The following is a 17,466-nucleotide window of genomic DNA, read 5'->3' on the forward strand; positions in this document are numbered from 1 at the left end:
AAGCAGGCACCCCAAGATGCTGGAATTTTTATGATAAAGATGGCCGGTGATGAGTGTAAACAGTCTATCAGGCCTAGGGCTAAGCACTTTATTTTTCCCTCCCCGAAGGTGGTACTATTATTTTATAGATAAGAGAATGAGGCATAGAAAGGTTAACTTAAATTCCCATGTTAATGGGGATCCCTGGGTTGTTGAACGGTTTAGTGCCTGCCTTCGGCTCAGGGCATGATCCTGGGGTCCCGCATTGAGTCCTACATTGGGCTCCCTGAATGGAGCCTGCTTCTCCCTTGCTCCCTGTGTCTCTGCCTCTCTCTCTGTGTGTGTCTCTCATGAATAAATAAATAAAATCTTTAGAAAAAAAATTCCCATGTTAAGGTAATTGGACAGCAGGTATAGGTAGGATTTGAACTCAGGTCTGCCAGGTTCTGTGCCCAAGCATCTGACCATCCCTCACCATACTGCCTCTGGCTGGGATTCCTGGGATGGCTCCACAGTGACTTGCTGTTATCTGAATCCTTTCTCACTCTCTGCTAGTGATAGTGTGGATGACAGGAGCTCAGTTAGCACTGGGTCAGCTGAGGTGCACAGGGCTCAGGGGAGAAATCTGGTAGTCTTTGACTATTGCTTGTTAGAGAGGATGGTCTTCCTCTCCTCCTGTCTCCTAGAGCAGAGGTCACCTCAGCCCCACTGCAGTTCCATCCCAAACAGCATATATATATTTAATTTTTATAGCTTCCTCTGCCCAGATAAAATGAGAGCTCTGAAGATTTTATAATGAGGAAGGTCATGGGTAATTGAATGGCTCCTTGGTTTTAATCTATTAAAGTCCTACTGTCCCCTCTAGGGGGTTGGGGTTGGAGGAGACTACCTTGTGCTCATGATTTGTTTCTATAGCTGGTCATTCTCCTTGTTCCATGGGGAGACTGGAGATGTGTCAGTAGATTGACACCTGCATTGGGACACTTGCCTCTTGAGGTTCCCCCAGTCTCCTGTCCCAGTCTGCCTGTTGGCTGTCAAAGCCCAGCCTTTCCTACAATTGAGGTTGCAAAGAAGGGAGATGCAGGCAAATATTTGCTGGTCGCCAGCTGCTGGACATGTATTATATCGTTTTTGTCTTCACAGCCTCCCTGCCGCTGCCTCATTTATAACAGAGGAAATAAAGGCATGGAGATGCTGTGTCAGTTGCCCATGGTCAGCTTAGCTGGTGGGTTCACTAGCTTAGCATGGGAGGAAGATTTGAACTTGAATCTCTCTGATGATTATCCCTACTACCAGCTGGGCCCACTCTCCTTAATAGGGTGGCATGTTTTCTGCACAGACAAGTTGGAGAGGGCCAGACCAGAAGCAGCAGCAGGCCTCAGCTGGTTGGAGAAGGCTCCTCTTGGGTCTGGCTACTCTGGCAGATGCTGTCTCTCTCAATACCCCATCTGTCTGACCCACCACTGGGGGCTGCAGGGAAGCTGGAGATGGAACTGTTAGGGGAGTGGCTTTTGCTCTTGGCGGTACGAGATTTCCCTTCACCTGGGAGGAGGGCAAGGAGCAGAGCTCAGGAGCAGGCCGATGATAGCTGCCTTTGGACCAAGGTGGCTTTGCCGAGCCGGATCTTCAGTGGGGAGGCCCTGGCAGGAAGCAGGCCCTCTCCCCGACCAAGCACCGAGTTCTGGGCTCTCTGCTCTGTTGGCTCTTCTGCTGGAGAAAATCAGCAGTTTCCTGCATTCCATGGTGTTGGTATGCCAGACATTCCCTGGACAAGCAATCAGGGAAGTCTTGTCTTTATAGTAAAAATGCTAATAAAACATCTCTAGAATCTGCTTCTTCCCCTACACCCACATTGCCACTAACTAAATTACCTTTTGTTTTCATCACTTGCTGAATTGCGGTGGCTTTTTAATTGATTTTCCTGTTTCTCTGGTTTCTCCACACCCACTTCTATCTGTCCTCCACATGGTTTCCAGAATGATGATTGTTCAAAAATGCAGATCTGATCACGTGTTTTCCTTTGCTTCCCTCTCCATGCCTGCAAGAGCGGTGTAGATGCTTTAGTGTGACCTTCCGGGACCTTCCAGAACCTTCCTGGACCTGCATGAGTGGGTCCTGTTCCCTGGCTAACTTTGCTTCCCTTCTCTTCCCTATCCTCTCTACTCTTTGGCAATTGACTCTATCTTTTTTTTTTTTTTTTTTTTAAGTTTTTGTTAGGGGCATCTGGGTGGCTGAGTGTCTCACTCTTGATTTCAGCTCAAGTCATGATCTCAGGGTTATGAGATCAAAACCTGAGTCAGTAATGTCATTACTCTTTGCTCACGCTGTGCCCTCCCCTTACCCTGTGTCTGTGTGCCATATCCTGTGGACCACCCCAAACTGTTGATGTCTTCCCAGGATCTTAGCACCACACCTCACAGTTAGATCCAGTCTTCTTGAGATCTTACAGCACATACATAAACCTCTGTTGTGGCAGAGGTGGCATGTTCCACATGGCATCAGCTGTCCTGGTCTTGGAGAGTCCATGAAGGCTCTCATGTATACCAATCACAGGTTTCGTGTGACTAGTAGATGAGACAGTATACATAAAATGCATATCACAGTGCCTGGCATATAGGAATATCCAGTTTAAAAATCAGTGCAGAGTTATGGTAAAGACAGTCTTGGAATACAAAAATTACTTCAAATTTTATAGATCATAGACCTACCTAAACAAAGATTAAACTATAAAACTTAGCGTAGAACATCTTTGTGAATGTGGGTCTTGGCAAAAATTTCTTAGTAAATGAAAAACACAAACCAAAAAAAGAAAAAAAATTGGCAAATTGGACTTCATGACAACATAGCTGCTCTTTGAAATTTGGAAGGACTTTTTAAAGCGATGAATTTGGGTAGCAGGTGGTCCCAAGAAGAATGAAGGGATACTTTTTCCTTTTGTAGGTTTTCTGGAAGCCAACAGGAAGCCATAGGCTTAGAAATGTTAGCTTTAGAAGCTTTATGTATTTATTTTTTAAAAAGATTTTATTTATCAGGCAGAGGGAGAGGGAGAAGCAGGCTCCCCACTGAGCAGGGAGCCCAATGCAGGGCTCAATCCCAGGACCCTGGGATCATGACCCAAGCCAAAGGCAGACGCTTAACCAATTGAGCCACCCAGGTGCCCCACCTTAGAAGCTTTAGAAGGAGGTTTGAAATAGTGTGGGCTTAGTAAGTGTTAGCAGAAATGACTAACAGAAAATGTGACTTCAAAAAAAAAAAAAAAAAAGAAAATGTGACTTCAACAAATAGGCAGTTAAGTTTCTTCTACACTGAGAAGTTTGGGGTTAGGTGGCTTACATGTTGACAGTAGCTGGATAGTGCTGCTGTCTCTGGTTCTCTGGACAACTCTTGGCAATTCAAATCTTTAAAGCGGGAAGAAGGTGGTGGACAGCCCTGGCAGCTGCCCCACTTGTGAGGAAAGCAGACACTTCTCTGCAGTTCGGTGGATGTGTCCTTGTGTCCCATTGACCAGGACTGTCACACACAGCCACAAAATCCCATGCTGGGACCCCATCCCATGCGAATCTAGGGGGCTCATGTTACTGTGATGTAAAGTCAGTGTAGAGAACCACTGACTCAGACCAGTTCATCACTGGGCACAGCGACAAAATCATTCTGTGAGTGAGGAGAAAGTCAGGAATGGATATGAGGTAGGGCATGAGCAATGCCTAATGCAGTGGCTATTATCTTTTTTTTTTTTTTTAAGATTTTTATTTATTCATGAGAGACACAGAAAGGCAGAGACACAGGCAGAGGGAGAAGCAGGCTCCATGCAGGGAGCCCATTATGGCACTCAATCCCTGGTCTCCAGGATCACACCCTGAGCCAAAGGCAGACACTTAATCGCTGAGCCACCCAGGCATCCCAGTGGCTATCATCTTTTAGAGGAGTTTGCCATCACATGAGTTGACCTCTGTTTGTCTGCTTACCTGCTCCTGACCTTTGCCCCCTATGTAGCCCTTTATCCTTTTCTGTGGTGACTGGAGTCGCTAGGCAAGCAGTCATGTATGTTCCCGGAAAGGTACACCTTCTATATCCCCAGCACATGGCACAGTATCCTACACACAGCAGATGCTTTCAGATCAGAATTTGAAGTGCCTCCCCCATTGCTTACTTCTTGAAGCTTCCAGGGGATGAGATCCTCAGGATAGTAAATGGGGTGGCCCCATTGGCAGGGCTCCACCTTTGCATTAGGTGTGCCCTCTGCCTTTTTTCCTCGGCCACATTTAGTAATTCACACCCATGTCCCCTCTAGTAGGCAGTGTTAGGACTTCTCTGGGATTTCCTATTTTTTTAAAGTGTATTTTTATTTATTTATTCATGAGAGACAGAGAGAGAGGCAGAGACACAGGCAGAGGGAGAAGCAGGCTCCACGCAGGGAGCCTGACATGGGACTCGATCCCTGGTCTCCAGGATCATGCCCTGGGCTGAAGGCGGCGCTAAACCACTGAGCCACCTGGGCTGCCTGTGGAATTCCCTTTTGTACTTGAGGGGTTCTGGGCTGAGCCGTGCTCTGTGGGACTGGTGGACTTCAGCCAGGCATATAGGAGCCGTGTGTTTGGACGGAGACAAAGCTGTGTCAATTAGGAATCTGGTTTGTGGGTGACACCTGGGCTTTGATGCCCACGCTCCCCTCAGTTTCCCAGAAGTGCTGAGCTTTGAGACTGTGGAGGACGGTGGAGGCAATGCTCACAGGGTGGACACACCTCCTTTTCTGTGCCTTCCACCTCCCACTGTCAAGTGAGGTCTCTCCATGGATAAGTCTGTCGCCTACATTTGTGTAAGCTCCTCAAACTCATGCGCTAGGTGTCTTGGGACTGTGTCAAGGTGCCTGGCACTGGGAAGAAGTCTCCTGACCCCTTCTTGCACGAATGGATTATAGATCAAGGTTCTGCTTCCCTTGCCTTGTGCAGTCACGTGAGGCGCAGGGCAGTTGGGAGGATGAAGCAGATGTCTGGCTTTCTCATGATGTAGTCCAGTTTTCCCACAGGCCCCTCCCCTGGGACTGCTGGTTCTAAAACACAGAGCACAAAGGATTGAATGGGGGCACAAAGCAAAACTGGAAAGGTATCCCTGAGACCACCGTTTCACCAGCTTTTTATTTTTAAAATTTATTCATGAGAGACAGAGAGAGAGGCAGAGACACAGGCAGAGGGAGAAGCAGGCTCCATGCAGGGAGCCTGACGTAGGACTTGATCCCAGGTCTCCAGGATCAGGCTCTGAGCTGAAGGTGGCACTAAACCGCTGAGCCACCCGGCTGCCCTCACCAGCTTTTTAAGCCAAAGGTTGAAGAGCACATTTATTTGACTCCCCCGTGGCTTCTCAGGTGGAGGCTGTCTTAGAATAATACGTAGGTCAGGGAACTGCCTTCCTCTTGAAAATCTTTCCTATCAAGTCTCCTGACCTCGGTGGAGCCTGCGATGGAAGAGCAGGTGTTGCTAAGAAAACCCTCATCCGTAGCCATCCACCCTGGCTGGGCTCCAGCTCCATCTTTCCCAGGTTGCTTTGTGAGCACTTCCTGGTCACATCGGTCTCTCCTTTCCCTCTGCATGCTCACACTTAGCATCAGGGCAGTGACAACTGGCGATGTTATCTAAGGGGGGGGGCTACTGATTGCACTGTGGTTCCAGACAGGGTCACTGGACCCCCCTGCTGTGCGGGGCTGCAGGCTGGTGCTCAACATCTATCCCTGAGGCCAGAGATGGATCCCGTTTGGTCTCAGCTTGGGCTTGAGGCTCCCATATGTAGCCCATAGTCAGGCCTTGGAGTTTGTAGCTCCAGTAGAGTCAAGGCAGGGCAGGGAGCCCTGAGTTCCCAGCTGTGACCCTGTCATCTCTGGCCTCCTTGGGAACGGCTCCACTTGTGGTCTGGGGCAGACTTGTTTGTTTGTATTTGAAGTTCCCTGACTCGGAGTTTGACGTCAGGGCAGGGTTGCTAGTGGGAGGCTTGGCGCGGAGATTGTCTCTGCACAAATGCACATGGTTGGCAGCTTCCCCAGGAGAGCCCGTGTGCGGGACAGGGCCAGCCGAAGGATGACTGGTTGCAAAATCCCCAGTCTGGAGATTGAGGTCACTTTCTCTCTCCTCACCCCACTGGCTTGGCACTCTTGCTTTCTCTGTCCCTTGCTCACCAAGAATAGCCCCGACCCCCTGTGTCCCCTTGAGGGCTCTGGGAGGTACAGCAGTGCTGGAGACCCAGGGCTGCCTCTGGTGCTCTTGGAGCTAAGTGCTGTGGTCGGTCCGTGCCTGTGCATGGAGCTGTCAGCTGCGTCATGACCTCCAGAGGCCTCCTTACATTCTCAGAAATCATTTTGCAACACGTTGGCCATGGTAGGCAGAGCAGACAGCTTAGCTGGCTCGGCTGGCAGGAAGTCCCCAGAAGTCCACTCCAGCTTTGGGGAGGGGGTGGGGAAAAATAAGAGGAATAGCTCCAAGGCCTGGGCAGGGCCAGAGGTGCCTGGGAAGGAGCAGTAGTGTCAGGAACTATCTAGGGAAGATGGGAGTAAGTCTCAAGAGCTTTAGCAACTCCCTGAAGTTTGGGATGGAGTGGACAGGGGCTTGGTACTAGCAAAGCCTGTGTCAAGATCTTCTTAGAGTATGGTGTTGCTCACCTGGAGGAGGGTGTCAGGCTCCCATAGGTGGTGGTGAGCTGGAGTCTGGTCCAAAGTGGCCATCCAGGTACCTCTCACCTTAGTCTGCAAAGATGCTGGGATATCCTTGAAAGGGGTGACTCTAGGTACTGGGCAGGGTGGTGGCTAGTTTTAGTGAATTCAGAGCTGGTCTGGAGCCAGGGATTGGGTATAGTCCAGATGATAGGTTTTGCAAATTAGGGTCAGAGGTGGTGGCCTGTTTGAGTGATTGGACACATTTGGAGAGTGGAGAAGTCTATGGCTTTTATTCAGAGGATTCACCGCCTGCAGCAGTCTGTGCATTGCTGGATTTGGGGCTTCTGATCACAAGAGAGGTAGACCTTGCCCACTGGTGTCCTGCTTGTGCTGGCCAGGATTGCTTGACGAGCTAAAGGTATAGGTAGCAGGAGTCACTATTCTGGGAGATGGTATGGTACGTAGAAACTATTGGGTTTCTTTAAAGAATACCTTTAACCATATGATTTGGGAAAGTTACAAAGCTCTTGGTGTCCCAATTTTCTCATTTGTAAGGTGGGAATAATAAAATACACCCATAAGGCTCATGGGTTTAGCATATGTGGTTTGACTATTTGTGAGTGATCCTAAGTGATGGGCCATACTTACCAGTGTGCTGAGGCTGGGCTTAGAATTGCACTCTGCTGTTTGTAGGGTGGGTGGGCATCCCTTAGTCAGTGAGTGAGCCAAGCAGGCTGCCCAGCATCCACATCTCGACACAGCTTTTTTTCTTGGCTTAATATTGAGTACACAGTACTTCCCACCAAGAGTCTAGAAGGGTCTGTAGTGTCTTCATTTAAGCTCGACGGTGTTTTGTGGGGAGTATGATATATGCTGAGGGAGATTGCCAGCTTTGGGGATATGTGAGGGTTTGGGAGATCACTCCTGTGCCTTCAGGGGTCTGCTGCAATTCCTACCTCCTGGAATTTTCATTGAGAATCCAGGGAGAGAAAGTGATAAGTTACTACATAAATAGAAGAGATCATTATAACTACTTAGAGCTGATAATGGAATAATGACATGATATGCATAATTGAGAAAGCCCATTGCTATACACGGGAATCTGGTGTACATCTCTGTGCCTGGGATTCATTTGTCCACCATTTATCTTTCAGCATCTGTCACATCTGTCCCCATAGACTGAACTGCCTGCCCTGCTTGAGATCTGAAAACCCCTGCAACACTGAGAAAGGCAAGCAGCCAATGCCTGAGACAGAGTTAGGGTGACAAAAGTCGTGACATCTGGCCACTTCCAGAGCCTGGATTACAGATTTGGGGCCAACAAAATTGGGACCTCTGCATCCCAGGCCCTGCAGTGTTAGGGGGTAGCTGACTTTCTTTGCAGAGCTAGTTGTCTGTGTGTTTTCTGCAAAAGTGCAAAAGCCTTCAAAAAGAGTAATCCAGATGGCACTGGCCAAAAGTCGTTACACTCCTCCTCCTCGAGGCTGTGCTTGCAGGCTGAGCAGGGCTGATGCTAAGAGCATCCTGTTCAGTGAGCGCTGGCCATTGGGCTAAGCATTACACCTGCACGAATCCCATCATGAGTTTTCAGCAGTGCTGTAGAGCAGGTGCTATTTCCTCTGATTTACAGGTGAGGAAACTAAGACGGAATAAACTGGCCACGGCCGTGCCCCTGGTATGTGAGAACGCCAGGGGTGGAACTTTGGTCTGCCTCTGTCTGCCCGGCTGCTAAGCCTGTGCTTCCCTCTGTGGGTGATAGAACAGTTAACAATGGGAGGCATGGCCCTGACCAGTTGGAACGGGTGCTGGTGGTACATGGGAGGTGTGGGCGCAGAATGTTTGCCCGGTCATTCCCACTGCACCCCCCAGCCACTCAGGCACAATGGCTGGCCCCCATCCTGCTGCCCTGTGGGAGCCTGCGAGAGGTTTCTGCTGGGATGACCATTTCAGCCAGCGTTGCCCTGTCTCGCTTGGAGGCCAGGACAGCTGCCACCCCACCCTGCTGTGGTTGGTACTCTGGCCGCAGAAGAGCGCGAGCCCAAGGTCAGCCAGGCTCATGGGTTGCCTCTGACAGCTGTGATGCTCTCTGCAGGGTGAATTTGAGAGCTGAAGATGCCTCCACAGAGCCATGTTTGGGCGAACTTTGAGCAGAGCAGACATGGAAGGCCTCTCAGCTTCCTGGGCCCCTTGCAGTTCTGGGAGCTGCTTCCTGTTCCTGCAGAAGTTTCTCGGTGGCAGGTGCTTTGGGAGCTCTGACAGGTGTCTGCCCTTTAGGGATGTCTGACAGCCCACCTCCCTCGGCCACTTCACGGAAGCCATGCTTACGGCAGCTTCTATTTGGAAGGCCTGTGTTGGAGTCCCACCAGAGCAGCTAGAGATGGCAGTAGATTTGTGGTTGCTCAAGATGCCAGATGAGGCAAGGGGCATTCTGGAGTTGATGCTCGGCTCCAGCCATGCCCTCTGATGCTGCTGCAGGGGGATGTGAGCACTCCCAAGGAGAGGGGTTGTTCGTGTTCACAGGAGCCAACACCTCAGCCAGGTCCTGGCCCTCATGCCTTGAAAAGAAATGTACCAGATCTGTGAGTTCTCCCAGTGTCGTCCTGAAGACCAATGCCAGCTTTCGGGGTCATCTTTAACCCCCATCTCTGAAATGAGTACAATCCCACCCACACCTGCCCTGTTGCCCAGGGAGGTTGTAAGAGAGCCTGAAGACTTGGCTTAGTGAGGACACCGCCCACTGAGCACATGTTTTCCTTCTTCCAGGCACTTTGCTGAATGTTTCATGTCCATATTTTCTCATGTAAATCTCCACAACAACCTTCTGAGGTAGATCAGTCTCATTTTATAGGTGGTAAAACTAAGACCGACAGGCTAAATCTGTGTCCACTCGTGGAGTGTGTGTGGACTGGGGCTGAGAGGCCAGGTCCATCTATCTTGAGCCAGAGTGCTGCCTCTTGGATGTGGTTGGAGTAACCTAACAGTAATGTAGTAGGACTTGTCATATTTTTTTCCCTCATTCCAAACAGTTTTATATATGGTCACTCACTTGGCCCCAGCTTCTATAAAATGATACCCTTTTTATAGGTGGTGAGATTGAAGCTGAGCTAAGGGGGATTTCCCCTTAGATCCTTGATCTAAATGTCAGGGCTGGGACCAGGTCCTGGCTCTTTCAGCCTAGGACACTTATGAGGGCTTCCTGTGTACTCTAGTGGCTGGTACTACCTCTCAGCTGTGAAGCCAGGCTGAGTGTCAGGGCAGGGGTGAAGCACACATTCAGTGAAGCAGAAGAATATTGGGGGTGGGGTTACGAGTTCACTTCCGGCCTGGGGTCCTCCCCAGCGACCAGAGAGCCAGTAAGTCTTTCCCTCTTGCTGCACGTTCCTTCGCTGAAACCCCAGGTGCTTTTCTATTCCGGAAAATTTCTATCTTGCGGTTTTGTGGTTAAGAAAAAAATGACACTGCCTGTGAACGGTCCCCTTGTAGGCCCCTGGGGCTGGGCTGGCAGGTCCCACTGTGGTTTGTCTGGGAAAGTAGCCCCTGGTTGCTTCTGTGACTGTGACCAACTTTCCAAAAAGTGAGGCAGACTGGCTTACTCAGATGGAAGCTGCTGCATGCTGGGTACCTGCATCCTCTGTGAATGAGAATAGTTGTTTTTTTTTTTTTTTTTTTTGAATGAGAATAGTTTTGCTGCTTTAGCAGAAACCAGACCTATGAGGTGTTTCTTTATGAGCTCCGGGGGATAGATAGCAGCTGCCAGAGCATCAGACCTGCTGGCAGATGGGTCACAGCGCGCTGTGTGTCTTTCCTTGTCCCAGCATAGCCAGCCAGGCATATGGGTTGTTAACTGGGTGTAGTGAGGAGTCCCTTCACATTCTGCAGAATCCTACCCAGCCTCTGTGCTGTCTAGCAGGGATCTCTAGCAACCTTTAAGAAGAGAAGCCCACTCATTCCTCTTCTGGGGAACCTGCCTTGCCTTTTGAGACTGTTGAGCTCCTGAGTGACCACTTGCATAGTTAGCCTTTATTTTCTGCTCTCATTCTGGTAAATGTCTGAGCCTGGCAGGACTCCAAGGTAGATTGTGTGTTCCTGTGTCCATTCGTCCAGCAGAGGTTTTACAGTAGCAGACCGTGTGCTCTGGGGGCTCTGCTGGTTCGTAGCAGGGATCCGAACACAGCAGACACCTGACCGGGGGAGGGGGGGGGCATACGGTGGGAATCAGAAGAGTAAAATATTAGAACTTGGTTGTGTGTTCTGGTCAGGGAGGTGGGCTGAGGGGCATGGGCAGTGCTCTCTGGAAGAATGGAGTTCTAAGCTGAGCTGTGGCCCAGAGGTTACGGAAGAGAGCCTCTGGGCAGAGAGCCTTGAGGCCGAAAGGGGCTGGGTATGTGGGAAGGGGCTGAAGTCTAGGAAGCCGGGACCCTGGCTCTCATGGCTGAGGCCAAGGGGGCCAGTCTTGATCTGCTGTGAGTGCCAGACCTCTGCTTAACGGTTTGGACTCTGGACAGTTATTTGATGTTTTGCCCTGTCTTTGGCCAGCTCTTTGAGCCATGTTTGGAGAGTGGCTGGGATGGAGGGAAAGAGTGGCTTCAGCATGGGGCTGTGGTCCATGTGTGTCCTTGCCTCCTTCCTTCCTTGGGCCGTTTTGAGCATATGTTGCATACCAGGTGCAGTAATAGGCAGGTGGGGACGGTCACAGATGAGATGGACACGGTCCTGACCTGATACGTAATAATCTGGGGACTTACGTATCCTCAGGGTTTTTCTGTACTGTTCGATTCCCCCAACAGAGCATGGGCTGGATGTCATCATGCCTGTCGTTGTACAGATGAGAGAACCAAAACTCAGAAAGATGAACAAACTTCCCCGAAGTCATATAACTGTGAACGTGGGGTAGAACCTACATTTGAATCCTGATTTGGCTCAACTCCGGGGCCCGGTGCTGTGTCTGCTGCCCTGGGAACTCACACCGGTTGGGGGTGCAGCCGTAGAGATGTAGAGCACATGTGCAGAAGGGGAGACGGGGACTGTAAGAAGGCCTGGGAAGTCTTGCCCAGCACGAGGATGCCGTGGCCAGGGGAGGGAAGGACTTGTAACCACTGCACGCAGCTTGAGCAGAGGCCCAGGGGTAGGAAAGTACAGGAAGTATTGGAGAAATAGCTCCTAGGTGAGTGTGCACCTGCAGGGCAGGGTGAGCCAGGGGTGGAGGGGAGCAGAGATGAGCCTGGGAAGGAAGGTGGGGAGTCCTCGGCCTCTGGTCACACTGGAAGGGATAGATTGTTGTGAGGTTAGGCCGGATGGGGGGGACAGGAGTGCCTTTACTTAACCCTGTAGGATAAAAGTGGCACTCACATCTTCCTGTTTGTTAACTGTGCTCTGAAGATGTTCCCGGGGCTTAGTTCCATGGTAGGACAGCGGATGTACTTCTCAAGTGGCACTTGGGATTGTACAGAGTGGTGTTCTGTTAGCCGTGTCACTCAGGGGTGTAAAGCCTCCGCAGAGAGTGTTTGATTAGCAGTGTCAGCTTGGGGTGCCTGCGGGGCCCGTGGTGCAGGAAGGCCAGGGGTCTGCCTCTGTGTAGATTTCTCTAAACATCGAAACTGGAAATTGGAATCATTTTTGTTTTGATTCCCTTTTCCCTCCCTGGCAATTGTGCCCACTTGCCACTGAGCCCTCTGGAGGTGGTGGCACATAATGGTGCTCAGGGCCGTACGAAGGGGTGGGTATCCCTGAGTCTAGTCCTGGGACCAGAGTTTCTAGGGGAATTTTCAGAAAGGCTGATGGAGAAGCAAATGGTCTTGTTTTGTTGTCAGTGTGGGTCTCGTTTCACATCTCACAAGGACTCTTTTTTTTTTTTTTTTTTTTTAAGACTTTATTTGAGGGTAGCCCAGGTGGCTCAGCGGTTTAGCGCTGCCTTCAGCCCAGGGCGTGATTCCGGAGACCCGGGATCAAGTCCCACGTCAGGCTCCCTGCATGGAGCCTGCTTCTCCCTCTGCCTGTATCTCTGCTTCTCTCTCTCTCTCTCTCTCTGTGTCTCTCATTAATAAATAAGTGAATTCTTTAAAAAAAAAAAAAAGACTTTATTTGAGAGAAATAGAGAGGGAGAGCATGAGCTGGGGGAAGAGCAGAGGGAGAGAGAGAAGCAAGCTCCCCACTGAGTAGGAGCCTGCTGTGGGGCTTCATCCCAGGACCCCCAGATTATGACCTGAGCTGAAGGCAGATGCTTAACCAACTGAGCATCCCAAGTGCCCCACAAGGATTCTTTACCTGTGGATAGAATTCAGGGGATCCATGAATTTGTAGGGGGAAAAAAGGAACCTTTATTTTCATTAACCTTAACTGGAATTTAATGTTACTCAGTTTGAATGTAGGCAACAAGGCACAGTCATCTTAGCATATATGTGTGACTCAGTCACCAGCGAAAAGCACAGCTGTTTGCATATCACCTTACAGTTGTGGCTATATCTAAAAAAGTAGTTGACACTTGTCACAATATAAAAGCTGTCATAGTTATGAGACCCACAGCCAGCTATTGTTTCATGCTGTAATAAAGACGGGCTTTTGGGGGCGCCTGGGTGATTCAGTTGGTTAGGCGTCCGACTCTTGATTTCGGCTCAAGTTGTGATCTCAGGATCCTGGGTTTGAACCTGTTGTGAGGCTCCATACTCAGTATGTCATCTGTTTTGGGCTCTCCCTCGCCCACTGTCCTACCCCCTGCTCACCTCCCCCACATAAATAAATCTTTAAAGGAAGAAAGTTGGGCTTTTAGTACTCTTTCACCATTATAAATATTTTGAGAAATGTATTTAAATAGAATTGATTTCCTTTATAATCCTAAGTGTTTCGTTAGAAGCATCATTCTTAGAAAGGGACTGGGGACCTCCCTAGTCTACTGGGGAGGGGTCCATGGTCCCCAAATAGTCAAGAGCTCCTGTTAGGAATTGGGGAGCCTTTCTAAATACTTGAAATGTTAATTAATTGTTATTACTTTTTTGTGAGTAACAGAATACTTATTATTACTAGTATCGTGAGTAACAGAAGGATTCCTTACCCTTAGAGAAATGCGCTGAGATATTTACAGATGAGGAAGAAAGGAATGAATGAACAACAAAACCCCTTGAGGTCAGGGGGTACTGGGAAGTAGCTCTACTTGGGAGAGTTCCTGCACAAGACTTTGAAGGTGCATTCCTTCTGGGGAAGCTTGAAAGGCACCAAGGGGAGGCCAGTGTGACCGGAGCCCTCATGGAGTCTCTGCGTCCCTGGATCTCAGCGGAGCCAGGAAGCTCCCTGGTCCTCCTCTTGAGACTGTGAGCTCATTTCTATCTGTTCTATCAGCTCAACCTTCTTTTAATAAACCCTGGGCACTGATGGGGGCACCCATCCTGCCCATCCCATCACCCCTCCCTCTGCATTCTTTAGTCCTGTGCAGAGCACCTGGTTAGAGCCCAGTGTTTGTCAGAGAGAGGACCAGGCTGTCCTTATTTCAACTTCCCTTCTTAAAGTTTTAGCTTTTTGAGAGGCTTTTGAAAACTATGGACACTCTTCCCCTGGAAAATGCAGAGTCGTACCTCTGAAATTTGCATACATATTGGGGTGTGCTTCCTAAAAACCCATTGGTGAGCCCAAGTCAAGGACCTTTGCCCAGAAGGCCACATCCCAAAAGGCATGGCCAGCATGTGGTATGCTCATGTGTGCCAGGCATGCACCAAGTGCTTCATTTCTTCTTGGCCTCCCTGAGAGGGAGGGAGGTTCTGTTATTACTTCATTTTCTGGAGGAGGAAACTGAGGCTTTTTGGGTGTTGGGGTTCAGTAATTCATTCAGGGTCCCTCGTTAGGGTATGCCTGAGTCCCCGGATCCCAACTTAGGCAGTTTGAAACTAGGTTGGAAGGTTCCTAAGTGGAGGGTTACTCATTCTCCCCAAATCCCCACATCTTCCTTGTCCTCACTTACTGTCTGTCCCCCCACACCCCCAGCTTCCCCAGGTGGGAGGCTCTTATGTGTTAACCCAGTTCTCTGTCCTGACCAGTGTTACCCGTTGATCTCCGAGGATGGGAGTCCTGAGGGTGAGGCAGTGTCAGCCAGCCTCAGGGTGCAGAGGGGTCACGAGTGGCTCTCCAGGTCTCCTGCCAGCTTTCTCACGCCCGTCTCCTCTTCTCATCCTTCCATTTCCTACTTTATCGGTGTTTGAATGACCGCAGGGGGGATTACAGCAGGCTCCTGTGTATTGTGCTTGGGGCTGCCACATGCATGTGTGCGCCCCAAATGAACTGGCCTTTTTTTCCCCTGGGCTCCCACAGGCAAAGCTGGTCCGGTACATTTGCAAACAGCAGCAGTGCAAGCTGAGCGTGGCTCCTGGCGAGAGGACCCCAGAGCTCAACAGCTACCCCCGTTTCAGTGACTGGCTGTGTACCTTCAGTGTGAGGTCAGCAGTGGTACAGGTAAGCAGGGTGTGGGAACTGGGGGGGGGGGGGGGGACTTGGGAGGATGCCACAGTGGGAGGAACCCACAGTACCTGTGGCTCTAGCATGTGTCCTGGGTGTTGCTGCTTTATGAGGTAGACAGCCTGACCACACTGATGGTTCACTGACTCACCACCATAAGTAGAGCCAGCCAGCATTTCTGGAAGCATTGGCTGTGTGACAGACACCGTGCTAAACACTTTGTCTAGATAATCTCACTTAATTCTCACAAAACTCTGAAGGAATACTGTCATTATTGCTGTTTCATACTTGAGGAAATTAAAGCACAGAGTGGTTGGTTACATGCCTTGTTTGAAGTCCAACAGCTAGCAAGGGATCACTTTGGGATTCAGAAACAAGAGTCTGAGTTTAGTTCTCTCTTGTATCTGTTGTATTATCTTCCCTCCTTGATTCCCTCTTCCCATCCAGCCAGCCTACCCACCCACCCACCCACCCACCAACTAAGCAGCCAGTGAGCTTGGAGAGTGTACTCTGTGCCAGGTGTCAGGGACACAGGACAGCTCTCTTGAGGAGTCAGTAAATCAGTCTATAGCAGGTGGAGTTCACCGTCAGATCTCTTAAATCCCTTCAATTCTAAAATTAAAAAGTTGACACTTGCTGTTGTTTAAAAGCAATATGAATTGATTATTTATAGACACTTTGGAAAACAGAGGAGGAAAAAAATCACATATATATTCCCACCTTTCAGCAAAAGTCTCTGATCATTAAGATTTTGATATTTCCTTCTAGTTTTCCTCCCTAGTACCTAAGTCTTTTTGAAATTTCTAATGGGTCAGACCCACCGTGCTGTAAGGTAGTTACAAGCCAGTGAGGCTATGATGTACTTGCCACGTGGCAAATCCACATGAGATGTGCTGTAATTTCAAAGATAGAAATCCAAAGATGTGCTGAATTCTGAAGACTTTTTATAGAAAAAAATAAAATATTAATAACTTTTCATATTTAGTATACATTGAGATGACACTTTGGGGTATATTAAGGTAAATACAATGTCATTAAAATTAATTTCATGTGTACTTGTTAAAATGTTGTGACTCAAAAATTTGAGTATATGGCTTGTATTATATTACTCTTGGGCAACACTGGTTTAAACCATCCTGAATAGGGACACCTGGGTGGCTCAGTGATTGAGTGTCTGCCTTTAACTCAGGGTGTGATCCCAGTGTTCTGAGGTCGAGTCCCGCATCGGGCTCCTCGCAGAGAGCCTGCTTCTCCCTCTACTTGTGTCTCTGCCTTTCTCTTTCTCTGTGCTTCTCATGAATAAATAAATAAAATCTTAAAAAAACAACAACAACATACTAGCCATCTTGAATAAACAGTTTTGTTTTTATCATTTGCTATGCTAGCCAGCATGTTTTCTTCATACTTTAACAATAACCCCCCTCTCTTTTTAAAGTAGCTGTATAATGTTTGATTGTGTGCATGGGATGTGGTTTATCAGGCAGAGGCTCATCTCAGTCCTTGGGTATTCTATCTAATGCAGTAGTTAATATGATTTATGCAGCTATTTGTATATTTAGGAATTTTTCCTGGGAGAGATTTCCTGGACAGGAAGTGACATAAACTTAGATGGTCTTGTCATGAGGTGAGTGGAGCAGGTGGGGGTGAACGGTGGACCCACGGGGTGCTGTCAACACGTCACATGTGCCTGGCCTGGCCCAGCCCTGGCGGCCCTCATATTTGTGGTGCACGCCAAAGGTTACAAAGCTGGCAGGAAGGAGCTTGTCTGTGTGAAGGCTGAGGGAAACTGCCCTGTGAGATGGTGTTTCCTAGGGCATTATTAACACTTACACATGCACACATGTATAAGGAGCCATGTCTCTCCACCCACCCACCTATCTTTTTTTTTTTTTTTAAGAATTTATTTATTCATGAGAGACACAGAGAGAGAGGCATAGGCAGAGGGAGAAGCAGGCTCCCTGTGGGGAGCCCAATGCAGGACTCGATCCTAGGACCCTGGCGTCATGACCTGAGCCAAGGGCAGATGCTCAACTGCTGAGCCACCCAGGCGTCCCCCACCAACCTGTCTTAACAGCTTTCTGTTGTATAGGAAGGAGATCTCAACATATATATAATGGTTGTCCATGATATCATGTTTAAAATCATGGACTTGGGAGCTAGGAAGAGTTGAATCCTGCCCCCCCCCCCACTAACCCCAACCTTTACTCCTCCTCTCCCCCAGTCTCAGAGGTGAAAAGCAGTTTCCCTTCACACCTGCATCTGTAGCTTGCAGTGGAGGATGCCCCACAGAGGCAATGACTTGCCCAACATCTCCCCAGCAGCATCCCTCCTTGACAGAGGACCACCACACGTTCAAGAGGCCAAAGGGCTCTGCGATAGTCTGGAGCTGGTAATAGGGACACTCTTGG

At 49.3% G+C, this 17,466-nt stretch overlaps 1 protein-coding gene across 3 annotated transcripts in view; it reads left to right on the forward strand.

Annotated features, from left to right (window-relative positions):
- Positions 1-17,466, forward strand: part of KSR1 (kinase suppressor of ras 1) — a 154,325-nt gene that overhangs the window by 69,796 nt on the left and 67,063 nt on the right. For all 3 annotated transcript variants that reach the window (XM_055322096.1, XM_055322104.1, XM_055322110.1), the window contains exon 2: positions 14,915-15,055. In XM_055322096.1, coding sequence (XP_055178071.1) covers positions 14,915-15,055 — 141 coding nt within the window. The remainder of the gene's footprint in view (positions 1-14,914; positions 15,056-17,466) is intronic.

Source organism: Nyctereutes procyonoides, unplaced genomic scaffold, assembly GCF_905146905.1.
Source record: "Nyctereutes procyonoides isolate TBG_1078 unplaced genomic scaffold, NYPRO_anot_genome, whole genome shotgun sequence".
Lineage (NCBI taxonomy): Eukaryota > Metazoa > Chordata > Mammalia > Carnivora > Canidae > Nyctereutes > Nyctereutes procyonoides.